At 35.5% G+C, this 27360-nt stretch overlaps 1 protein-coding gene across 2 annotated transcripts in view; it reads right to left on the bottom strand.

The window, feature by feature from the left end:
- Positions 1-27360, bottom strand: part of LOC145694974 (uncharacterized) — a 90507-nt gene that overhangs the window by 12469 nt on the left and 50678 nt on the right. For both annotated transcript variants that reach the window (XM_081771788.1, XM_081771787.1), the window contains exons 7-9: positions 25092-25344; positions 4360-4631; positions 2327-2459 (exon numbers count right to left, since the gene is read on the bottom strand). In XM_081771788.1, coding sequence (XP_081627914.1) covers positions 2327-2459; positions 4360-4631; positions 25092-25344 — 658 coding nt within the window. The remainder of the gene's footprint in view (positions 1-2326; positions 2460-4359; positions 4632-25091; positions 25345-27360) is intronic.

The raw sequence follows: 27360 nt of genomic DNA, 5'->3' as shown, positions 1-27360 counted from the left end.
TTCATTAATTTAATCGCATATGTTTCATGACTCCTTAATCATCATTATCGGTACATGATGGTTAGAGTTGAAACTTTTTTCGCTAATGTGATATGTGCAAAACGTTAAACAATTGCGTATATGTTTCAGAAAACCTCAAACTTTTAGTTTCAGAGCCAGAAATCACGTTTATATTATCGCGAAACTCTGCATTACTTGCGATAAATGCGAATAAAAGCGAAAAAGTGAGTTCTTGATAATTATTGCTAATAACAACTAAAAAGCGCATTTCCAATAGTATTTAACTTAAAAATCGTTTCACTTTACTCAAAACGTGCACGAGCTAAATTAAGTTCTCCATAAAATCCGTAAGCCTGCATGGCGTGATGTCAATTTCTGAGATTTTCAACGCCTCTTTGTGCGTCACTAAGACCAGCCGGGATCCTTACGCTTACCTTATTGTTGGGGAAACGAAATAATTGCAAAATAAATTAGAGTTAGCTCAAGAGGAAAATTTGGGTCTGCTACTGCAGAGTTAATTAAAAAGAGTAGTGCTTCTCACCAGGTTGAAGTTGAAAACCTGCGTGTCAAAAGTATTAATGAAGCTACAAATTTATACGCAAACAAGTGATGACAATTCTGTGTGGAGAGTTTACAAAAAGCTCTGCGAGTTATTTGATCCAGAAACTGTTTCACCTCATAAAGATGTAGACATCAACACAATTGAATCGTTGTTTAAATTACTGACTGTTTTGTGGTGAAAATGTTCATGATCACCGTTAATTTAAAAGTAAGGTTATTGAAGTTCTCAACAGTAAGGATAAGGAAGTTGACATTGTATCATTGTTAAACAGTTTAAAATTAACCACAGGTCATTTGCAGTCAGCTCGTTACGTTCTATATGGTTGCCAGTCTCGAGTGTTAATGCTAAGAGATTTTTTTCCTAGTATAATATGATTGTTACTGAAAGGACAACAAACTTAAAAGAAGAATCGGTAATATTTTACTGCATGTTATCCTTTAACTAATGTTACAGGAAGTGTTTAAAATTTTGCATTAATTTCTATATTTCAGTAAATACATTAGCTAGAATGTGCATCTAATCAAGGTATATTCTCATTTTTGTATTAGATACACCTTACTATCAAAAATATACTGTTTACAAAAAACTTAAGCTACATTTAAAAAAATAAATGCGACATAAATGTGAAAATTAATGCTTACAAAATATCAACATTGCTGTGAAAAAATTTCGTCTCTAATGATGGTTCAGGAATTTTTACATTGATTTGTGAGTACATACCGGTAATGGTAAATTTTCAGTCCTTAGCAAAAACTACTATTATTTTTCGTTAACAGCGAAGAACACAAGAGTGCAATTATTACTACATATATGTATAAACTCCCCTATATATTATATACAATTGCAGAAGCACAAATATTATCCAAAATTATAAGAATAAAATTTTTACCCTGTGGTGGCTCCGTAGTAGAGCGTTCACCTCCAGTGTGCGGAGTCCTGGGTCGATCCCAGCTCGCACTAGGGATGGGCAAAACCAGTTTTTATAAAATCCAGAAACTGGTTTCTAGAAAAACCGAAATCCGAAAACCGACATTTCGGTTTTCTCCAAAACCGAGTCGGTTTTTTTCCAGCGAAACCGGTTTCGGGTTTCCCCAACCGGTTTTTGTGTCCACCACTAGTTCGCACCAAGTGGACTTTGTGGTGGACAAACACCATGTGCGTGGGCTTCTTCTAGGTTCTTCCGTTTCCTCCCACTTTATTAATTCCCCCATTGCGTTCATTTATCATCATAATCGTCTCCTTTAGGCTAGCCAGCATAACCATGGGACGTAAAAAAATATTTCACTTCATTTTTCACAATTTTTACCTGAATAGCGTAATTCCTAATTTATTTCAGGAATAATTTCGTTAACACCAGTCCTGCTGACTTCTTTGGGCTGATTATTTAAAAAGTTGGTTGATTACACTTTATTCCATCCGGTTTTACTTCTTCTTACCTGAATTATAAAACACGATATTGTGGGTCACCAACTATGCTAATGTAACTAAAAAAACACGTTATGGTGATCCACAAAATTAGTATATTTTATAATTCAGGGAAGAACAAATAACACACGATGTTAAAAAACAACAAATCTTTGTATAATAAGCTCAAACAAATTAGCAGGACTTATGGTAACAAATTATTGCTCAAATAAAATAAGAAGTAAGCTATTCAGGTGTGTACATATATAAATAAAAGTATTCGGGTAATTATTCTTATATTATCTAGAATGAGCATATAGTTGCGTAAGTAAAAATCTAAAAATGTTTAGTTACACTTACCAAATGCTTCAAATGAACAAGACTTTGTAAGCCAGCCAGAGGACTGGTCAAAGCTATAGAGTCTATGCTTCTCAATCTCAACTCCTGAAGATGTTCGAGTCGACATACTGTATTTAATGATATTTTGTTTGATCTGTAATCAAAATAAAACATTTCCTTTATTATTTCGATGTCAAGTATTGTACATCTGTAGGGAGTAAGTGACTTACAGAAACTGGCAAATTCGTAATAGAAATGATTACATTGGCAGTAGATGATAACATTGTACAGTAATACTAACGACAATTGAGTAACACATTTATTTACTTGTCGAAGTTCCGTTAATATGTTGAGAAATAATATATTAACAGGACTGTCTAAAAGAGAAACTACAACACAAGACTTTCATGGAAGTTATTCAAGATTTACAAGGACTGTATTAAAACTATCGTATACCCAAAAATATTTTAATTTTTGGAAAAGGGAGTCTTAAATAATGTAACCTAGTTTTTAATTTTAATATAATTAAAGTTACATAGCACTCATTACTCAACTGATATATCGGTATATCTAGTCTACTTTTCCACAAAGCTGCGTTTTGGTATAAACATTTCTCTATGCAATACGCTAAGGATTTTTCTAACTGTACTTATTAACATACTTCCAGGTTCCAGGTACAGCTGCGGAGTCATTATACACTAGAAAATCTGAAAACGAAATACAGAAGCTGTTCTGATTAGAAATTGTCCAGGACCCACGTATAACATGTTCTAGAAGTGCTCCTATCTTCCCAAAGCATTGTTATAACGCCGAAATTGTAACACAGTTTAATAATATATTTATTAAAATGTAGCGCTTTGTTCCGAGTTTTATTTATTCGAATTAGAATTTACATAAGCTAAAATATGAATTTTCAAGCTGAAGTTTTCTTGCTACATTTCGATGTCGTAAATATTCACGAATAATATCCCTACCAAATTGCCGTAGCAGAGTTCTTATAATGTCGAAGTCGTTAAAAGTTTATTATTATTATTATTATTATTATTATTATTATTATTATTATTATTATTATTATTGAAGAAGTGCTGCACGATCACATTTATTTTCCTATACAACTGAAATTACAATTTCTAAACATGATAATCAACATGAATGGAAGTCCATTCCACTATCTATTGCACTACGTTAAATTCACACCATTTTCGCCCCCTATAACATCATAACGTTACGCCGCTTCATCCTCATTGTTATATCGTCCTACCGTCCAAAACATAAATATATGGAACTTAATTTACACGATATATTGGTCTTTACACAGTATATCGAGTTTTAACATGTAGCCTGAACAATACGGTGTTTACTATTTGAAGTATAAAAGTAAACACAATACCCACCCAATGACAAACAGCACATCAACGGATTACAAATTAGATGACTTGCTCCACTTTTTTATATAGTCTTATCCTACTTTTCTTTAATGCACTGTGTATTGTGAGCGGTGATTATATTTAGAAAGAAAAATAAGTACTCACCCCAGACCAAAGTATTCCTTTAAATAGCGCTTTTGGAAAACCCATTTCCATCTTCAGCTTAAAACAGTTCGAAGTGAATTTAAAGCATGAAAGATAAATATGGATGGGTAGAAAAGGTTAAAAAGAAATAAAAAAATATGAAGCACATGGGCTCCTGTAAAACAGAAGTCACTCAGTGATCACTGCTTTTGTGTTTCCTTTCAACCGACGGAAACACGTGATAAAAAGATCACTCCAAAGTGCATTTGTATCTCCTTGTCTAAATTAAGTATAGGTCTCTCTTTATGAATATTTTTATAGTAAGCTTCTTTAATTCTACGTTCTGTCAATTGACTTTTGCTGAAGATGGAAACCGGGTTTTCCGAAAGCGCTACTTAAAGAATACTTCGGTCTGCGGCGAATACTAGCTTTCTACTTATTTTTCTTTCTAAGTACAGGAGAATATTTCACTGAAATTCTTGAGTTAAATAAAACAAAAACATACTTTCATATATCATAATTTTATACATTAGTATAGATTACCTCAGTGACATTGCACATATAGCTTCAAGTTGAGGGCAAGATACTGCTATCAATTCTACCACGTTGGCTGGACATCGACATAGCTCAATCTTTTTCAGGTACTTGGCTCCTCCTATTGCTTCCAGAAATTTATCCCAAAAACTGTCCTGATCTGGTTGTCCTGGAATGATCATCTTCCTGAGATCCAGCTGCTCGGTACGATTCCTAGTCAGTGACTCCACAAATCCTTTCCAATCTGCCACTGCAGAATTCTTCATCTTTAACGTCTTCCACTACAAGGAAGATTTTATTAATTGTACTTTTACATTTAATTCTGCAAGTATTTTAAAAATCTGACATCATATTCCTGTCAAGGCTATCAAATCATGACAGTCGGAAAAGTAGATCTATATTACAGCTCTCGATAAGTAACGCAAATTTTTTCGGAAAGCATATTGAAGGATTATTTATGCCGACTCAATTTTCTTAACTTTACAAAAAATTTCCTTCGAACAAATAAACACATTATTATAGCTTCATTATCTTTAAATACTTCTAAAGTCATGAATTAATGTTCTGAACAAAGTTTCGACAGAAACCACGTACTAATTATTCTTAAGATTGCATTTTTGACAGTAAGTAGCCGCTACATACAGGCGTTTATTAAAAAAAAACAAAAATGATATTTAAAAAAAACTTTTATTTCATTTCAAAACAAATTAAGCGAAGGAATAGATACACCTATATTTCTCGGAAGTATAAGTACTAAAATTACTTTTAGTTTAGAAATATACGAACTAGTTTGAACGTATTTTACCACATTCATTTCCTATTATTTCTAAAATTTTCACTTTCTGTACCTTATATCTTATCCTGTAAAAGATATCCGAATATTTTTAATTACTTCTTTTAATATTCAATGTATGTCGACGTCAAAAACTACCTATATTGTGAGGGGATCGATTTTGCTCATATTTTCACAAGTCTTTAGAAGTAGAAATAAGGACATTTCAAAATTTATAAAGGAATAAACAATATTTACTACAAAGAAAAAAAAATGTATATCTAAATCCAGAAATTGGTCCTACAATTACGATACGACTTATACGCTAATCGAGACAAGAATAAATTCAACTGAAGTGAAATACTTTGTTAAATGATGACATGTGAACAAGTAGTTGCATTCCTAGAAAATCCATAAATATTATTCCTCACATATAGTGTTGTAGAGGATCGGAAAAAACGGAATTAAAGTAAAAAAATACCAAGGCTCGGAAAAAAACGGGAAAATTTGGAAGGAGGACTAAATTATTATTATTATATATATATATATATATATATATATATATATATATATATATATATATATATATATATATATATATATATATATATATATATATATACAGCCTCACGACATAGTCAAGGCTCTATATTTGTATTTTACATTTAAAGTTGCAACCGGGTGTTTCCGGCTGCCGTATTCGGAAGCCCGATCATCACCCCTGTTCTTCGCGCGCAGAGTCATTCGAAGAACTGAAAACGTACTCTGTACACAAACAGTTTATGGTTGTGAACTCGGAAAGCCTGGTATTTCTGCTTGTCAAGGTCAAAAAGTGGGAGAAAAAAGGATGTGTAGAATGTAAAGAGGGTTCAACAGTGACTGATACTTGTAAGAAACATGTTCATTTGTAGTTCGTGCACATTCCGCCTGTAGCGCTACTGTGGCACAACGTATATTGTAACTGTATAATTCTTGAACACCACTTGTAGGTCTATTGGCGTATGTGACGACCAAAACTATGTTGTCAGCTCTGACTGCGATAAGGCACTGCTGTGCTGCTTTTGCTTTTCTTTTTTGTCCTTTGTCATTTGTGAGACGCCAAGCATGTTGTTTTTGCTTATTGCACGCGCTGAACGAGTTCCTGCGGAGCGAAATATTTAAGAAGTTAACCACATGTTGTTTTGCGATAAAAATATAATAAGTACTTTGAATTACAATACGGTTTTTGATTGGTTAACTGTTGAAAAAAAATACGAAAATAAAGCTGTGCTTGTAAATGTATATTAGTCGAGGACGTAGCTACTGACAGTGTTGCAGGCACGTAGCCAGGATTTCGTGAAGGGGGGGGGGGGGGGGTCCGTGACATGAAATACTGTGGTCATCATAAAAGGGGCTCGATCACTTTAAACTATTTTACTGGAACATATATTGGTTCGTTTAGCCAACATTTCGTAGCGGTGAGGGGGAGTGACATGAAATTCTGAAGAGACAGTACCTCGATCAATCTAAACTATTTTACTATCAATATATATTGGTTTGTTAGGACAATAAAATGAGGATATGTTGGCAAGTATTTTAATAACAAACTATGAAGACATTTCGAGCAAAATAATAAAAAAAGTATTGAAAAAGATTTTGCAATATTTACGTCCTTCTCCTCTTTATTCAAATATAACAATTTTCCTTTCGTTATTACCTCAATTATTATAAAAAGTAGATACTGAATACTGTCTTGTAAACTATCTTTTAATATAAATAAAATAAAGAGTTTGTTTGTGTTTTTGTGTCTGTCTTTTTGTGTGCGGCCTGGGAAGCAGACGAGTGGACCGAGAGTTACCAAATTTTGGTCAGGGGTAGCTTGGCCAGGCCCCAGATCAAGACGCAGCGATTTGGTCTTTTACCGGAACCGGCTTGGGAACCAGACAAATTGACCGAGCGTTACCAAATTTGTCACGAATACCTTGGTCAAGGCTCCAGACAAGAGTAAACGTTTTTGTCGAAATTCGAACCAGGGTGTCTCAGGGGGGCGTTTACCGGGACATGTAAAGGTAGTAGAAAATGACCGATATTTTACTATTTATTTATTTATTTAACAATCACCAGATACAGCTCAGAGGCCATTTTGCATTGAATATCCAACAACATTAACAATGGAAAGGATTTGGGAAGGTATCGCCCAGGGCCAGTTTAGTAGGTGCCATCCCTGCATTTGCCTGGTAGGACTGAGGGAAACCCTGGAAAACTTGTCAGGATGGTAGACAGCGGGATTCGAAGCCACGACCTCCCGAATGCGAAGCCAACGCTCTACCACTGGAGCTATTAGTGTCGAATTCTTATTTTCGCGGTCGCTGAAATCAATGGTGAAACTCCAGTCGCATTAATTTCCAAATTCACGCTATTCGGCTCCGGGCCGGGGTCACCGGAGGGGGGTGAGATACCAAGACATATAGAGGTAATTCAAAATGACCGATATTAGTGTCAAATCCATAGTTTTCGCGGTCGCTGAAATCAATGGTGATACTTCCATTAGCGATGACTTGCAAGTATGCGGTCCGGGAGTCAGCGGGGGGTGGATACCGAGGCATGTAAAAAATATCCCAAAATGACCGATATTAGTATCAAATCCATAGTTTTCGCGGTCGCTGAGATCAATGGTGATACTCCCACAGGCGTTGACTTCATGTCTTCAACTTTACGGGATCCCGAGATATAAACATCTTAGTAAAATAATAATTGTAATATTCACCTCTATTCTCTTCCAAACCCTTTTCTTCCCTTCTAGATCACAATCAAAAACGCTGAAATATGGATCTAATTATTGGGATTACAGAGTAAGATTTATAATAATATTGTACAGTTAGTACTTTGGTCCATCCCGTCCGTTACTCCGCACGAAACTCTTGAACGAAACTGAATTTGACTTCTGTTTTTTGCAATTGATAGCTAAAGTAATTATCTCGAAAGCGTTCGTTAGTAGAGGATCATAAACCAGGAGGTTGTGGATCAGAAACAAGGAGTGGTAGAAATCAACCATTTTGGCTTTTAACGTTGATCCTGTAAACCAAAAAGGGTAATAGTTAGCAAGAAACGGTTTCCGGCAGTCGATTTAACATTCCAAGAATACCTTTCAACTCCATCCTTAATACTGTATTGAAATAGAAAGTGGCAGAAATAAACAAGTTTCCGCTTTAACATTGAATGGGGAAAAACGGTAATATATAGCGAGAAGCAGTTTTGGGAAATCGACTAAAAGATTCCAAGAACACCTTTCATTTCTATCCTTAACACTGATAAAACTAGAAGCGGTAGAAATCAACAATTTTCGGTTTATTTTCCATTACTGTGGAGCAAAAGCTGTAATAGATAGCGAGAAGTTGTTTTCGACAATCGACGGAGCATCCCAAGAATACATTTTGTCTTTCCATAACACTCGAATAAAATCAGAAATGACAGGGTGTCTATTAAAATTCCAAAATGAAATTTCATGACCTTTTCTTTAACAAACCATTAAATTTAGTAACATTCTCAAAAGCGAATTTGGGTGCGACTTGGGCCAATTTTCACGCACGTGATAGAAGCGTGCTTTACTTGTGATTTGGTAGCGTCTAAAACCATATGCTCTTTTGGTGGTGAATTTTGACATTTTATAGAACAACATTTACAAGTATGTACTTATATTTGTACAGATAAAATGAATCGTGACTCAAAAGCAAAATTTCTTGACTTTCATGACTATTTTCTGATTTCGTGACTTTCTTTAATCCTTTTCGTAACCGATAGACACCCTGATAATCCAGTATGACTTCCAGGTTCAATGTAATATACATAGAACATGACCTATAAGAGACAGCAAGAAGAGTTTTTTTTTCTTTTAAAAAAATGAGTTAGCGTTCTTAAAATAGGTACCATCTCCTCTTTTACCCTGTAATCAAACGTAATTATTAGAAATCAACCACTTCCGGTTTTAACGTTCATTGTTGTACAGTCTTGTTCAAGAAAAATTGACCACTCACTCTGCTATGAAAGATGATATTCTTGCAACCGCAAAAGGAAATTATAATGCTGTGGCTCTTAATCGACCAAACAAAATTCACATTTATTTGATTTAATTTTAACTGTAGGTAAGACTACAGGCCTTTTCAAAGAGAGATGAGTGGCAAAGTTTTCTTGAACAAGACTGTATATGACAAACGGCAATAGATAGGCACGGTTTTTGTATTCGATTAAGCGTCCCTAGAATATATTCCATCTCCACTATAATCACTAGTAAATAACACTACGTGGTAGATATCTACTACAACTTCTGGTTTCAATTTTAATTGAAAAATATTGGGTGGTCCTGTTTACTGTCTTTAAGTGATTTTGTTTTAAATGAGAAGTCCTAAAGCCAAATTTCATGTTTGTAACTTTCAGAGATTCTGAGATACCGATATGCTGTTATATGAGTAATAATTCCTATTCTCACCTTTTCCTTCTCCTTTATTACTAAGATATAAAAGAAATCGTGAAACACGTGTTAAATTATTTTAAATTGGAAATCCAAATACCAAATTTTAAGTTCCCAGTCCTATACGTTTCGGAGATGACGGTATCTTATTAAAATATCTCTCACCACAATTCCTCCTCTTTTCGTGAATTTTCAAAAAATTTTCTTAGTGGTACCCCACGTCACAAATCCTATGTAGGTGTAAATTCAAAGTTTCTAGGCAGTCCCTAGAACAGTGGCTCCTAATCTAGGGGTGCGAGTCTCTGACAGAACTAAATTTAAAATTACAAATATTACGAATGTTGTAACAAACATTAAATTAAATATTTAAACACGAAATAACTATTCTGTAAGAACTATGGTTTCATTGACAAAACTGGTAAAATATAATATTCCACTGCACTACAATGCTATGCAGGAATCTTGCTGGAAATAAATATAAATTTGTGAGAATATGGCTATTATTTACTATTATTATATGCAAGCCCGTTCTTCGTACGGGTCAGCGGCGTAGCGTAAGGGAACGCCGGTATGCCCGGCATCCCCTGTTAATAAGAAAAAATACGTATTTCATTGTATATAAATTGTTTGCTTGTAATTATTATCACAATTATTTCCACTGCAATCTTTTGGATGTCTTCTCTCGCCTTACTTTGACAGGTGGAACCTACGCATGCGCATCACTTAGATGCACATTTTCTCTCTTTCCTCTTGTCGTATACTATGTTCCTTGGGCATCCAGGCCTACTGCAAGCAACGTGGTTTTCGTCTGCTTTCTGTCGAATGCGCATGCCCAACTACTACTCTCTTCATCCCTTGCAACTCTACATTTTGCTTTAGATATGCGCTGGCGTATTCAAGTATTTCCAACTCTATGTATCTTGAACTAAGTTATAGTTTCTGTACAGAACGTACGAGCGCTAACATCAAGAAGATAGAACAAAACAAAAGTGGTTAATTCAATGTCTTTTTGAAGCATGCCGGTTATGTAAATAATAGTATAAAAATAGTTATGCTTTAATCATAATTAAATGCATCGTAATTGTAATCGTAATTAAAGGCAAATTATTAATCTTCATCATAAATACATAGTATGTCCAGTAGCGTGGCCAGAAACTCTTTGAGGGAGCTCACACACACAAGCATAAATATAAAGCATTCTGTAGAATCACGATCACCGATCTGGTAGACCAAGAAAGCCAGTACCCCTTGCCGCTCGTAAGGATTGCTTGGAACCTTCAGTCACTGGCACGTATCCTGGGGAGATGAGGAGGACATGTCCCCTTCAATCTTGGAGCAGGGGGACTGTCCCCCCCAACTATCCGATTCGAAATTGTGATGATTTGTATCCAACTGCTACAAAGGAAAGCAAGATGAAATTTATGTCCCTTGACTTGTTTTATTTTTAAAAAAGAATCGTATTCTTTAATATTTCATTGTCATTAATTATTGTTAGTCTATCTGCAGCTACTTGTTTAATTCCTGCAAAGATTCCTATAATGCTATTGTGATCATCATAATTTTGGTCAAATAAGAGTATTGTTGCGCCATACATAGTTGACTTTCTTTCATAGTTTTGGGGAAGTCATTATATATATTATTACAAAACAAGTGTCCTAAAATTTTAATGTGGATCATTGTGGATGCGTAAATAGATACATATCAATTATAAATATGCATGTATTCAGATTTCAGAATGTGTTCACGGTACTGATACGTACTTAATTTCATCTACATCCCCTGGTATATAAAATACAACAGATTCACCTCAGAAATCAGATTCATCTACCGTAATATGAATCTCATCTCCCTTCCTCCCGAATAACCCTCAAATCTGCCCTCCTCCCAATGTTGAAGACAACTCTGGTCCTCTGATCCTCCACAGCATTGTTTTTCAACTTCAGAAATATTTTGAACATAGCTTTAATAAAATAGGAACGGTCTTACCCGTTCCCCGAATGTCGAACACAGATTTGCGGCCTTGCCTTCAGTATCTGGATATCTGACAACGAAATACATACACAGAAGCAGGCCCCCTGAGTTGGTTTAAGTGCTTTCTATTTGCATCAAATGATATACGTATACACTCATGTCCATATTCACGAATGGGCGTCTGAGTTCCGGACTCAAGATGACAAATTTCTAGGGGTGACTTTTTAAAGAACGAGACTGAAGTATGGTATGCGAAGAAAGAAGCTGCCCAGGAGAAAGAAATAAAGTGAACTATACTGGAAACAATGTTCATACAACAGCGGGGCCAAGTTTTCTTGTCACATGGTAGTGGTAAGAAGGAGCTGAGATAATTGCTTATTGGCTTCTAACGTAATAGACGCATTTGCTTCTGTATATCACACTAGGCCACCAACTAGGGGGCCTCCCCCCTAAATTTTTTAATAACCCTATATTTCCCATCGGTATAGCTATGTATTGCTGATTTTAGTAGTATTGTATCGCACAAGTGACTAACTTTGGCATCCCCATTTCGGAATATCACGCTACGCTACTGGTACGGGTAGAATAGGTTTATGGGAAATATTTGAAAGTTATATTTGATCACTCTTTCCCCATTACGTAACTTATTTGAACAAAAGTGAAATAAAACCCCTAGCTCGACCATGTTCAAAAATGTGTTTCATACGATGCAGTATTTATTCTTTGCAAGAAATCTAAATTCTCTTCTGCTTTTAGGATTCTTTTATTTCGAAGTGAGTTGATAAAATAGAAATGTCCAACATGCTAAATATGTTTAAAAATTCATTTCAGACGTTTCAAACATTTTGCCACACTGTAACCTCTTTTGGAAGCAGAATTTTCGAAAACGCTGGGGCATGTCCACATGATGACCTCGTTAAGTAAAAAGTTATATACCTAGTTTCATCTCCTTGGCTTGGAAGATATTTAATTTTCGTCGTATATATTAACTCCCCCACCCTCTTAGGATACAAATTTTAATGAAACTGACATGATTAAGAAATGGCTTCAGCCAAGTGCTAACTATGTTCTAAAATTCTCAATCATTTTTCATGAGATGAGAGGGAAGTGGAATTTCCTAGAACGCTGGGTTGCGTGTCTACTTGGTTTTTATATTAAATCTCATCTTCATACATGAGAGATTTGAAAGATACTGTATTTTTAGCAAATATTTTAGACCTTGACCCCTCCCCTTAGGATACACATTTCAGTGTAAGTGATATGATGAAACCATGCTCTAGAGTAGTTCTAAATATGTTCAGTAATTCTCCTCGAACATTCTATGATGATGAGACAGCGAACGCCGGTTTGAATGTCGAGAAATAAGTAAATTAATTCCTCCCTCCTTCTGCTTAAAAGGAGAATTTCGAAAACTCTGAAATACGTATTCCATTCTTTTTAGTTCAGAGTTGGTTTACGAAATTTCACATTACGAATTTAAGCGAATTTCACATTTCATGACATTTTCTGAATAAATAGTGGTAAATTTTAATATTATAGAAATCGTGTCTTTTCTCCATCTTTAAGAGGGGAATTTCCGGAAACATACGTTCAATTACTTATAGTTAAGAAATCAAAGCCAAATTTCACACCTCAAACGTAAGCAAATGCAGAAATTTTAATAGGTAGACACTATTTTCCATTCTCATCTTAGGACAGAATTTTCGGAAAACCTAAACATGTATTGGTTCGTTTCTAATTGAGTTTAATTTTGAAATTTCACGTCTCCAATATAAAGAATTCTTACATTTATCAAGAGGGTATTATGATGGCAGTAGAAAATAAGAATGGGAAGGTAGTCAGCGAGAGAAATGAGGTCATAGGAAGGTGGAAAGAATACGTTGAAGACTTATATGAGAGTAGGGATAGACCGTGTAGCCTAAATGTTGAAGTAGAAAATGAAGTAGGCGAGGATGATAAAGGATTTAGTATCCTTAGGGATGAGTTTGAAAAGGCTATATCCGAGATTAGAAATGGAAAGGCAACCGGAATAGATAACATGCCAATCGAATTCATTAAAAATATAGGAGACAAGGGAAAGAAAGAATTGTTCCGATTATGCAATGAAATATATGAAACAGGAGAATGGCCAAGAGACTTTCTGAAAACGATCATGATACCAATGGCTAAGAAATCGAACCCAAAGAGATGTGAGGATTATAGAACTGTTAGTCTCATATCTCATGCAGCTAAAATTCTGCTCTGAATACTGAACAGGTTATATGAAAGAACAAATAAAGAAGTTGAGGAGGAGCAGTTCGGGTTCAGAAGAGGCAAGGGCACAAGAGATGCAATTGGATTATTAAGGGCGATCGGTGAAAGATTTATAGAAAAAGGGAAAGAGGTGTATGTTATATTTATTGATCTAGAAAAGGCTTTCGACCGCGTGAATTGGGAATTGTTGTTGGGAGTTCTAACGAAGATAGGGTTGGAATGGAAAGATAGAAGACTAATAAGAAACTTATATATGAACCAACAAGTAAGTGTTAGGATAGGGGAAGAACTGACGGAAGAGAGTGCAATTGGAAGGGGAGTTCGACAAGGATGCTGCCTCTCGCCAACACTATTTAATGTCTATCTAGAAGAGATAGTGAAAAAGAGTTTACATGATGATGATGGCATTTCGGTAGGAGGTAGAATGATTAAATGCATAAGATTTGCAGACTATATGGCGCTTGTTGCAGAATCTGAAAGGAAAATCAATAAAATGTTAGAAAAAATGAGAAAGGGTTTTGAAGAATATGGGATGAAAGTAAATGTTAGAAAGACAAAAGCCATGGTGATTGGAACGAAGGGGTCTGTGTCAAATATAAAAGTAGGAGGGAAGAAAATAGAACAAGTGAATAGTTTTCGATATCTGGGTAGTATTCTTAGTATTAACATGAAGTGCGAACTTGAAATAAAAGCAAGGATAGGAATGGCGAAAGAAGCCTTTAGGAGGAAGAAAAGTATGTTTTGTGGGACCTTGAATAAAGAGTTGAGAAAAAGACTCATAAAATGCTTCGTGTGGAGTGTTGTACTGTATGGGGCGGAAACGTGGACATTACGTAAAGGTGATGAAAATGGACTGGAAGCCTTCGAAATGTGGGTGTGGAGAAGAATGGAAAGAATTAGTTGGGTCGAGCGGAAAACGAATGAGTGTTAGAAATGGTGGGTGAGAAAAGAACACTTTTAGATATTATTAGGAAGAGGAAGAGAAACTGGTTGGGACATTGCTTAAGAAGAGATTGTATCATGAGGGACGTCGTAGAGGGTATGGTGGCGGGAAAGAGGGAGGGGGCAAAAGAGACTACAATTAATGGATTATATAAAAACAGAAGGATCATACACGAAGACGAAGAGGTTAGCGGAGGACCGTGGAGCATGGAAGCTTCTCAGCTGCGGCAAGTGACCTGCCAATAAAGGCAGAATATCTATGATGATGACATTTATCATTTTCTAAAAATAAATGAAATAAAATACAGTTGAAAAATTAATGTTATACGAATTACTCCTTTCTTGTTTAGGTGCGGAATTTTCAGAAACTGTGAGAAACATGTTCAGTTATTTTTAATGATTAGTTTATATGCCAAGTTTCATCTTCCTTACCTCAGGGATTAGCAAGATACACTATCGTATTTACGCCCCTAAGGATACATATTTCCAAAAATCCTTCTTTATCCCTTGCTTTCGTCAAAAAGAGTATTCTTGCTAATTATAGCATTATGGCTTGGTCGATAATGGGTAACTCACTTATATTGTCTTGTATACAGAATAGGTTATTATTATTATTATTATTGCTATTACTGATGATTTGAGAATACAATGCTGCAACTAAAATTGCAGAAACGGTCAAAGACATCGCGAATGATGTAGGCGTGAAGTATGTAGGGTTTAAGAATGTCGGCGCTTGTTAAAAATGTTGGAACAATTGCCCTAGAGGATCCCAAAACTTTAATTTAGAAAACACAGCGTCTTGTATCATTTCCTACTTTATAACACTACAACGAATATTCTATAAGAACATTGTACTTCTGTTAAATTACCTCGCTGAGCAGTACTAAATGATCACCGAAGGCTAACATGAAATGGATGATTCACACAACTAGATCCGCTTTTTCTTGAGTTAACTAAACATTAAGTATAATACCGAAGTAGCATTACAGATAAAGTGAGACTGTAGAAAAAATGAACTTTTCCTCTAACAGTTAAAAGAATAACAGAACATAGACGCGATGATGATGATGATGATAATAATAATAATAATAATAATAATAATAATAATAATAATAATAGACCACGATAGCTGCTGCGACTAAGTTACTGCGCACGATAGCTCTTGAAAAAAAGCAAATTTTTATTTTATTTTATATATTTATTTATTTTGCAAACTATGGGTAGAGTAATTATTTCGGAGGAGCTAGTTAATTGAAGTGATCCATAAACCGAAAGTGGTAGAAATCAACCTTTTCCAAATTTTAACGTTGACCACTATAAAACAAAAACGGTTTTCGGCAATCGATTAAGCATTCCAAGAATATTTTACATCTCCTTTCGTTACCAACCGAAAGTAGTAGAAATAAACCATTTCCGGTTTTACGTTGAACACTATAAAGCAAAATCGATAAATAGTTACGAGCGGCTTTCTGTAATGGCAAATCCTTTAGATTGGAACTGACAAGAGATTACCGAAAAATAAATTACCACACGCAAATCAAGCCCAAAACTTGGCCAAACTCGAGCAGCAAATGTAGAGATCTTAATTAGGTTGAGGGCTGCCCACCACCGAATTTTGTTCCGATTCGGCCAATAGTTATCAAGAAAGTGCTGCTGGCTAATTAAGTAGTTATCGAGTAATAAGGTATGAAATGCAACCCGCGTCCACCCTGTTCTTGGCCGAGTTTGACCACAGAATATGCCAGTATTTATTCCTTAGGGAATGGGCTAGTAGCTCACAAAATTTAGTAAACATCCTGCTAATATTTAATTTAAAAATAAACTCTAGTAAAAACCGTAAAGAGGATGACGTAATATGTTCTCTATTAGTATGGATACCGGAATTTGTATCGTATTTCTTTCACTTCTGGTATTAATACAGAGATTACTGTCGAGATGGAATACACTCATGCGGTACTTAATGAATTACATAAAATCCCTTCTAGCTCTCCAGTCAATTTATAACCGGAAGTGATTGATATATGCCACTTCTGCTATTAGTATAAAGGTTAGAGTCGAGATAGAACATATTCTTGGGACACTAAATGATTATAGAAAACCGCTTCTCCTTATCTGTTATCTTTTCTAATCTATTGCAATCAACACTAAAACCGGAAGTAGTTGGATTTTGCTACTTCCGGTTTGGAGTTTAAGAGAGGTAATAACTTACCTGTTTCCACAACGTTAAATTGATTCCATAAAACTGCTTCTCCCTATATCTTATAGTTTATGCTCTATGTAAATTAAATTGAAACCGGAAGTTATAGGTGATTTCTACACTTCCTTTTTACTAGGGTGTTAAGTACGAAGATGAAAGTTACTCCTGGAACGCTTTATCGATTGCCGAAAACTGCTTCTTACTATCTATTATCGTTTTCGCTCTATAGTGATCAACGTTGAAACAGGAAATAGCTCAATTCTGTTACTTTCAGAATTTACTAACTTGTTAAATGTGAAGAAGGTTATCCTTGAAAACTTTAATTGATTGCCAAAAACATCTTCCCGTTATCTATTATCGTTTTTGCTCTATAGTAATGAGTGTTAAAACCGGAAATGGCTCATTTCTACCATTTCCAGTTCTACTAGAATGTTAAGAATAAGAATAGAGATTCCCTTGAAACGTATAATCGATTGCCCAGAACCGCTTTTCGCTATCCATTATCGTTTTTGTTTTTTATTGATCAACGTTAAAACCTGAAAAAAAAATAATTTCTACCATTTTGTTTGTCAAATCACCTCTATTAATGAACTCTCTCGAGAAAAGCTCACACTATCTACTTATTGAAAATAATAATAATAATAATAATAGAAAATTTGCATCCTTTCAAATGTTATCTTTCGAAGTAACGGACGTATATATGTACGTACGTACTAACATTACGATATTACAAGTTGCACTACGTGATCCTAATAATAATAAAAGCTTAAAGAGGATCATGTTATGTTTTGTGTAGTGGTTTGGGAACCAGAAGCTCTAGTATATTTATTTCACTTCCGATTTAAGTACAGGGATCACTTCCGAGATGGAATATACTCTTGGAGCACTTAATGAATTACCAAAAAAAGCCTTCTCGCTATCCATTCTATAACGCCCAATGTTATAACCGGAAGCGATTGATTTCTACCACTTCAAGTTTTAGTAGAAAGATAAGAGTCGAGATAGAACATATTCTTGGGACACTTAATTGATTACAGAAAACAGATTATCGCTTGTTAGTTTCTAATCTATAGCAATCAACACTAAAACCGGAAGTAGTTGGGTTTTGCTACTTCCGGTTCGATTAGAAGTTTAATAGAGATGATACCTGGTCCTACAACGCTAAGTTAGTTCCCAAAAACAGTTTCTATAACTTATAGTTTTTGCACTATATAGATTAAACTGAAACCGGAAGTTATAGGTAATTTCTGCCACATCTTTTTCACTAAGGTGTTAATTATGAAGAAGAAAGTTATTCTTGAAACTATTTATCGATTGCCGAAAACTACCTCTTACTATCTATTACCCTTTTCTCTCTATAGTGATCAACGTTAAAACCGGAAATGGTTCATTTGTACCAGTTCATGTTTTACTGGAGTGCTAAGGGTGAAGACGTAGATTAATCTTGAAACGCTTTTTCGATTGTCCATTCTCGATGGCTCATTCGTACCTCTTCCGGTTTTATTAGACTATTAAGAATGAAGATGAGAGTTGGCTATGAAACGTGTAATCGATTGCCAAGAACCGCTTTTCCCTATCTATTACCGTTTTTGTTCTATAATGATCAACATTAAACACGGAAATGACTTATTACTACCACTTCCGGTTGGTGAATCTTCTCTATTAAAGAATTCCCTCGAGATAATCATTGTATCTTTCTATTGCAAAAACAATTTAAAAATTCGCATCCGTCCAAATGTCATCGTACGGAGTAACGGACGGACGTATGCACAAACATTACGATGTTACAAGTTTCACTACGTAATCCTAATAGTAAAAACAGTAAAGATTTACGTAATATTTTCTCAATTGATTTGGAAAACAGAACTTGTAGTATATTTTTTTTCACTTCCTAGTTGAGTGATTACTGTCGAGATGGAACACACTCTTGGGCACTTAATAAATTTTCCATTCTATTCCCTTCTCGCTATATATTCTATAACACTCAATGCTTAAACTGGAAGTGATTGATTTGTCACTTCCGGTTTGAGTAGAAAGATTAAAGTCGAATTAGAAAATTCTTGGAACACTTAACTGATTACTGAAAAATGCTTCTCGCTATTTATTACGGTTTCTAATCTATTGTGATCAACACTAAAACCGGAAGTAGTTGGGTTTTGCCACTCCCGGTTTATTTAGAAGTTTAAGAGAGGAGACGATACTTATTCCCACAACGCTAAACTGATTCCCCAAAACAGCTTCTCCCTATCTCCCTATGTAGATTAATTTGAAGTCGGAAATTATAGTTAATTTCTATTGCTTCCGGTTTTACTAGGACGTTAATAATGAAGATGAAAGTTACCCTTGACACGCTTTATCGATTGCCGAAAATTGCTTCCTGCTATCTTTTACCGTTTTTGCTCTATAGTGATCAACAATAAAGCCGGAAATGACTCATTTATACCACTTCCGGTTTTACTATAGTGTTAAGAATGAATATGGGAGTTGTCCTTGAAACGTTTAATCGATTGCCGAAAACCGTTTGTCGCTATCCATTATAGTAGCTCTAGACAAACAAAATTCGGCAGCGAGATACGAACATGAGGGAATCTGTATCACCTGAAAAAAGGTCTATAGATCCTTGCGTTCACCAGATTGTAGAACAGAAAATCAAATAACTTGTCCAAATATCTAAATCAGGGCAGTCATCAGGCGCGGAAAGCTAAAATAAAGAAGATAGAGCAATTTTCTAGTATAGGTATTGAATGTATCCGGTCAGCTCACTACCCACAAAAAATGCCCACATAGCCCATAAAGTAAACTCATACCGCGTCAGGAACCCCTCTCATGCACTATACTCGGACTTTTTGTATTGTGCCAGCATTGTAGAACTGGTCCCTAAAATTGCACGAAGGCCACACAACACTGATGACAATTAACTATTATTGTTTTTGTTTTTGTTGCTGGTATACCTTCGGCGCACCACATCTGAATTTTATATTTACAACTGTAAGTTTACTAGTGTAAAATTATTACAAGTGCTTTACGACGGATAAAATAAGTGAGTTCATATGAAAGATGCCTGTATAGAAATTATTTTCCACCGGCGGTGAATTTCTGCAGTGCACAGAAGTTGTATTTTGTTTACAAATAGAACGCTATTAGTATGAAACCATGAAAAATGCTATTGAAACTCGTATCGTTGCCAAAACTCACTCATTTTCATACCCTGGCATATGCGGATACCCACTTTCGCTGACGCGCCTCCCTTCAGACGCACCCCCTTGCTAACACTCGGGCCCTCCAGCTTCGCCCTGCTATGATTCGATTAGATAGCATTCGTGCTTTTCATGGGCGGAGTTAGGAATTGTCTGCTGGGGCCACGGTAAACACAAATGAGAATTGACGGATCTTATAAGTGGCATTTTTATTTTTTGTTAAAAAGTTGCGGGGGGGGGGGCATTTCTCCCTCATAACTCTGCCAATGGTGCTTTTTGGTGGCGACCTACTGCAGGTTGTGTTTTTTTGGGCTGTAGTTTTATGCATGCATCCGGACGCTGTATTTATACGCAAATCGTAAAAGAATTATAATTTTTCAACAATTCCTTATGATACCCCTAGAATTTTAACTATGCCATGTGGATATTTTCATGTCACCTAGCACAAATCATTTAGAAAACACTAAGGAGGAAATTAGTGAAGGAATTCCAATTTATGAACAATTATTTCGAGTGGTGCGCCAAAAGTAAACCTGTACGCTTTTTTTTTTTTTTTTTTTGTTTTAAACGTAACATTTTTTGGTATACCAAGTGCACAATATACTTAAATCACCTATTTTTATTCTTTTAAAAGATGTAATTACATTTGTTCACACCTGTAGTGTTCGGGCGGACACTACTTACTTCACTGCATACCCTCTCTAAGGTCTTTATTGATTTTTTTTTTTTTAATAATATAAATCGTGCTTCACGTTATACAAAAAAAAAAATCATATTTTTCGTTTGACTCTATTGTCCAGGTAACATTGTTTTGAAATTATAGCGAGAAATAAAGTTGAATGTCGTCAGGCGCTACTCTTTTCTGATTGGTAGTTGTATGTAAGTCCAGAAGAAAATAGAAACTGCTTCTATTTCTTTCAAGTCAGGATCCAAATAGGGACAGCAGAAAATTTCAACCTGGACTAAGGGCAAGTTACTTCTCACACGATCGTTAAGTAAAGTCGTGAGTTTTAGATCGTGAATCGCAGCCTTACTTCAGTCCCGTCTTGAGACAGGCTTTAATAAGTAATCTATAAGCCAATCACACACACACACAAATTATTTCTGTGGGATTTGGAATGAAATTTTATTAATATAACCACAGGGTAACAGGAAATTCAAGTTTTATTGTAATGTAAATCATGTCGATGTACATTGTAAATATAAAACAACATGGTTAAGAGAAAGCAAAGATGAAGTTTCTTAATTCATTTTTAGTTATTTTGAATTTGTGTAATTATTCTGTGAAAAGCTGAGTAGCTTAAAAAATCTCCACTTCAGTTGTTATCTGATTATATAAATTTAGTGCTCTGTAAAGAAGGACCTTTGGATAATCGACAGTCTAGGGCGGGAAAGGTGGGTATTTGGTACTACACGCTTAGGAATGTGAAGGAGTAATTCTTGAAGTAGGGCTTCAGACCTTAAGTTCCCATTGACTACCTTATGTAGAAACTTTAAGTCAGCGACATTTTGCGAGCATCCGGAGTCTGGATATTCAAATAATGCAGATCATCTTTAGTCATAGAATGAACAGTGGGAACAGGAAACGTACTATGGCCAAATAAAAGTTCCCCCGCTCCATTTAGGTGAGCAGTAATCGATCTTGGGTGATCCCACTTTTCATTAACTTCCTCTTCCTAAATATGTAGGGCGCTGGCACACGTACGTTTTGGCTAATGTTAACAAATCGCAGGTAAAAAATGTCTGCCATTCCGCCGCTATATATTTCCGCCCTAGGCAGCCGCCTAGGTTGTCTATATGGAAGAGCCGGCCCTGAACTTAGTCTGTTTCTTTTACCAATATTATTTCTTAATTCGTTTATCTTATTTTCCGAAATTTTATGGCCGACTGAAGATAGAGAAGACAAGTTTCTAATCTTCCTCACAGATTCAGCCACATGTATGCTTCAAGCAGGAAAAGCATTACAAGTGTTCTATCCAAAGTTGACCCATGTAACGTGTATTGTACATGGCCTTCATAGAGTTGCGAAAGAAATTCATGCACAGTTTCCAGATGTAAATAATGTGATCTCTGCTACGAAGAAAGTATTTCTGAAAGCACTTTATAGAGTGAGGATTTCCAAAGCGATGTTTCCTGACACACGCCTGCCTCCTGAACCGATATTAATATGGGTTCAGGCGTCTCGGTATTATAGTAGGTATCCCCAGGACGTTGAACAGGCAAGTAGTTTTTTTCCAATCATTGTTTTTAAAGAACCATGCTAACTAAACTATATATACTTGTTTTTAAAGAACGATGCTAACTAAACTATATATACTTTTGTAACAATGGTAAAATACTGTCGGTGTTAATGCATACGTATTTTATATTTCAGGTACTACTAACATTAGATCCAAAGGAATCAAAGTGCATTTCAGAGGCGCTAGATGCATGCAGGAAAGAAACTGTACAAAGCCAATTCTCTTTTATAAATGTATATTTTGCATCCCTCCCTTCGATTGTAACGCAACTGGAGACAGAAAGAATGTTTTTGTGTACAGCACTCACTCTCTGGGAAAATTTCAATAAAGAAATTGTGTCCGTTCCAACATCAGTGGGGAAAATTGATGCAGAAAAAGTAGACACATTGGCTTCCAAGAACCAAGATCTGAATTTTATGTGCAAAGTGAAGTATGTGCTACAAGATGAATCAAGAGAATTATTACGAAATCTCAAGCCAGAAGACATAGCTGCATTTAAACATTGTCCAGTGATAAGTTGTAGAGTACAGCGTACATTTTAATCATACAAAGACATACTATCGGATAAACAAAAGAAATTTCCACTAACAAATTTAGAGAGAGATGTAGTGCACTGCAATTTACTTACGTTCAAAACTAGTTAACGGTTTATCTAAGATTGTATTTAACAACTAGAGATTGAGAATTCGATTCAAGATTTTGCAATCTAATTTGACATGAACGCTATTGTTACTTCATCCTTATCTTCAACTGTGTAGTAGTTTGAAAAATATAGCTATTTCAAATATATATATATATATATCCTTTGGAGAATATTTTGAATATTAGTGTGCATATTTTACTTGTTTTTAGTACATAGTTGCATCCATATTTTCAACGTTTTTAGTGCATATTGATCCGCACTCTATTCATTAGATAGTAACATTTTGCAAACAATATTACTAGGCCTATACCCATTATCATTATAGGTATTCTGCCACTATTGGCATATCCCTTGCCGCAACTGAAAAGCTTCACAGTCTTTTAGCTAACATCTTCGTTTTTATGTATCATTTTTCTATTTTGATACCGTCCATCCATTGTAGCCTCCTTCACGCCCACCCCTTCTTTCCTGCCATCATACTCTCCAGCATGTCCTTCATGATACAGTTCATTCTCAGCCGATGTGCCGATCAATTTCTCTTCATCTTTTCAATTACATTTTTTCTCCCACCATTTCTAACACACATTCATTCATTTTCGGCTTACTCCAGCTAATTCTCTTCATCGCTTTGGCGTAATATCCATGTTTCTGCCCCATACAAAACAATACCCCACACGAAGCATTTTGAGTCTTTTCCTTTCGCCATTCCTACCCTTGCTTTTATTTCACGTTCGCACTTCATACTAACACTAATTACTACCCAGGTATCAAGAGCTAGTCACTTGCTCTACTTTCTCCCCGCCTACTTCTATATTTGGCACCAATCGCTTCGTTCCAATCACCATGGCTTTTGTTTTTCAACATTTATTTTGCAAACCATATAAACCTAACCATTCTACCTTCTACCGCAGGGCGCAAAATCCAGTGTTCAGTAGGTATGGTTTCTGCCTAAACTCTCAGTGCTGCGCAGTGTGTTTCGCACGAAAATAATTGTCACTGAGTAAGAGAAAGCACGTAATTTAAAGTCTCCATAACGGATATGGAAAGTGAAGTCTTCACAACGTTGTGATTCGCCCCTCCTTTCCCACCCTCAATCGAAATGGTTGCCTCATAATTTGTACGTGAGAGATACTGGTGACCATCATTTTTGGATTGGCGAGTGCGTCTAACTTTGAAATTTTGCGCCCTGTTCTACCGAAATAACATCTTCATTATATCGGTCTATATTCGTTCAGTGCACAATACAGTAATTACTTAAGTTTAATACATGTATTGTCATGTTCAAAGAATCCTAGCCACTCACCACTAGTTTAAAAAAAAAAAGAAAGAAAAAAGTACTCTTTCTCAAACAAAAATGCTATAATAACGAAGAAAGGCGTGCTGTAGAAAAACTGAAATAAAACGCTTGCTGAACTACAGGCCGCTATCAAGCAACTTCACAACGAGTGTTCGCAAACATGTGTAAAAGAACAGATCTGTGATTTGATGCTCGGAAACACCACTTACTTAGCCCAAACGAGTGTTACCATGTATCTCTTTCTATACGTTGCGTATAAATATTAACGCACTAAACCACATAAAAGAGCAAATATTGTTACTTGTGTACTTTGTCAGGTTACAATATTTCACCAGCCCCTGCTTGCCTATTTATGTAGAAAATATTTACCGGATTACTTCTTGTGCCGCTTTTTAGTTCAAAGTTCTTTTCTTCTTACTTATTTTTGAAAACAAATAGTGCACATTTTATTAATCAGAAATTGTTCTGTGCAACGTTTACCAATTTTCAGAAGGGAAAAAAGCATACTAATCTACATGTATACGTTCATTTGATCTTAAGTGCAGAAGTCATTCTTTTCCCCCGAACAAGAAAACTAGGAATTAAAAATAAAAAATAAAATAAAAAATAAAATAAAAAATAAAAAAAAAAGGCTCAAGTAAATCCGGAAAATATTGTCTACATGAATTAGCAAACAGTGTAACACGCGAAAAACTGTAAAAATATGATACCTTCTGAAGAATCACATAAAATAAATATTAATTGTCGCAATCTATCATTAACGTCTCGTACCATATACCTACCAAACTTGGATGACTTGAAATGGTGTGCCATGTGCGACAGACACGAGCTGCTCTCAGAAGCTCATGAACTGTTAAATAACTGAATACTTTCAGCATAGCATTGCACCCTTTATTAAAGTCTATTGAAAACTGATCAAAAGGATTATGTTCCGGAGGAGTATCCATAATTATTTCATCATATTCCCTCTTGAATCGCTTTGGACATGGTTTGCTTTCTTTTGACTTTCTCTTCTTAGGTGTACTTGTTACGGCACTGCAAAATATAGAAAATGTCTTTTACTTAATGAAATAAATTAGCGTTCATTAATTACTTAATGAATTAAATCCAGTGTTCATTAATTACTACTAGATGTTTCTAAAAAAACTGCCAAACGGTTTCAACATGGCCTGCTGGCTTCCTCAGTAGCACAGAAATTCCTCCATCTTCTGATGTTTAATATTATTCTAAACTATCAACGGTACAGCTCAAAGAAGAATTTAATTTTACATTTTGAACTGCATACTTATTCATCCTCATTCACTAAAAATAAGAATGGCTTCTAGAAAGTAAAGAACTTCCATTCACTCTTACGGTTACTGAAAGTAACCAGTGGCGTATTTAAGGGGGCTTCCGGGATTAAGCCCTCCCCCCAAATCTTACTTACTATAGTAAAGTATATGAAATATCTTGCAGAATTTTCACATTTTCAGGCAAAACCCCTCCCCTTCCCGAAACAAAATCGTAAATACGCCACTGAAGGTAACCATCATTAAAATTTTTAAAATATGTAATTAAACAATGTAACTTTAATACCAATTTTGTACTTGGGTCGGTACTGAATAGATACAGAATATAGTTTACAACTTTGGATAGTAAACTCCCTTTCCTAATTTCCTAAAAGTAAATTATTTTCTTGTATGTAATTAAAACTGAAATAGACACTTCCTGGCACTTTTCCGAAAGATGAACGCAGTCATTACTTAATATTTGGAACTATGAAGATTAAAAATATTACTATAGTGTTATTTCACCGAAAATCGCACAACGGTGTTTACACGACCATTGTTAAAAATTGATAATTTGTACACATATTGGTACATATTTCTTAAACATAATGGTATGATTAGAAACGCAGAATTCCAATCCGTAAGCTAACAACGCCCATATTTCCTGTATGGCGTGTACCAAATAGTGAGAAAATTAGGATGCAGAAGCATACGATTTTATTTAACTTGTTCGTTATATACACATACACACACACACACACACACACAAAAAAAAAAAAAATTATATCCAACCAATCTGACAATGCGGCTGTTACCTGAGAAGTTGTGCCAGGGCCACGAAACTTGCGTGATGAGTGAGCTCGCAGGTGCCGAATTGTCGTGTTGGTACTAGTGAAATGCTGTCCAAAGTGAACTGGTATTGGGAAGGATACATCATGACTATTTTCCGCATATATTTTTCGTATAACCGAATTGTGAAAGAAAGTCAGGAAAATGGTTTAACCATGCGAGTGATTGCAGCTAAAGATATTGTACCCAGGCAAATACAAACGAGCCCTACACAGAAGCATTCGCATTCGAACACAAGGCCCATTCGAGGTTACCAGCAAAAATGTCGGATGAAGTAATTCATGGAACTCGTCGACTGACATGCGAGAGAAGTCCACCACCCTAATGTGACTTGGCCCACATATTAAATCTGGTATAGTCCACTTTCAGCTTGTTCACTGTTATTATTCTTTTTCATTACATTTTCGTCAAAAGCCCTGACAACAATCTAATTATTTTTTCTGTGAACTTGGACCGTTAAAATGATGTCTACAATTTCGACTACACTGTGTACGGAAAACCTGCACAAAACTAAGATAAGAAATCATTATGCCTGTGCTCGAACGTAATTTGCTGCAACGGAAATTGGGATGTCAGGCGATATTCAACAGTGCTGCGAGCCCAATAGAACACTGTAGGTGGTGGCGGCGCTGTTTTTCGTACGGTGAATACCTTTGAAAATCGGCCAGATATAAACCAAACAATCTCCTGTCAACATGAGATTACTGTTAAATACATTTTTCACCATGTAATTCTGAATAAGTAATTCGAGTTTTCTCGCTAACCTTAATCAGAAGTTTTCCCTCTAAATTATACCCACAAATGTTAATAGGTTCTTAAGGCGATGGATCACAGATAGGATTTCAGCACACTCTCTTGTGAGACATCTATCGACAAAAAGAAAAGTTAAACTGCACATGGGACGCACCGCTACTGATGAAATGGCAAGGATGCG

Source organism: Thermobia domestica, chromosome 9 (genome assembly GCF_964235325.1).
Source record: "Thermobia domestica chromosome 9, izTheDome1.hap1.1, whole genome shotgun sequence".
NCBI classification, from domain to species: domain Eukaryota; kingdom Metazoa; phylum Arthropoda; class Insecta; order Zygentoma; family Lepismatidae; genus Thermobia; species Thermobia domestica.
This window is presented reverse-complemented; position numbering and strand designations above follow the sequence as displayed.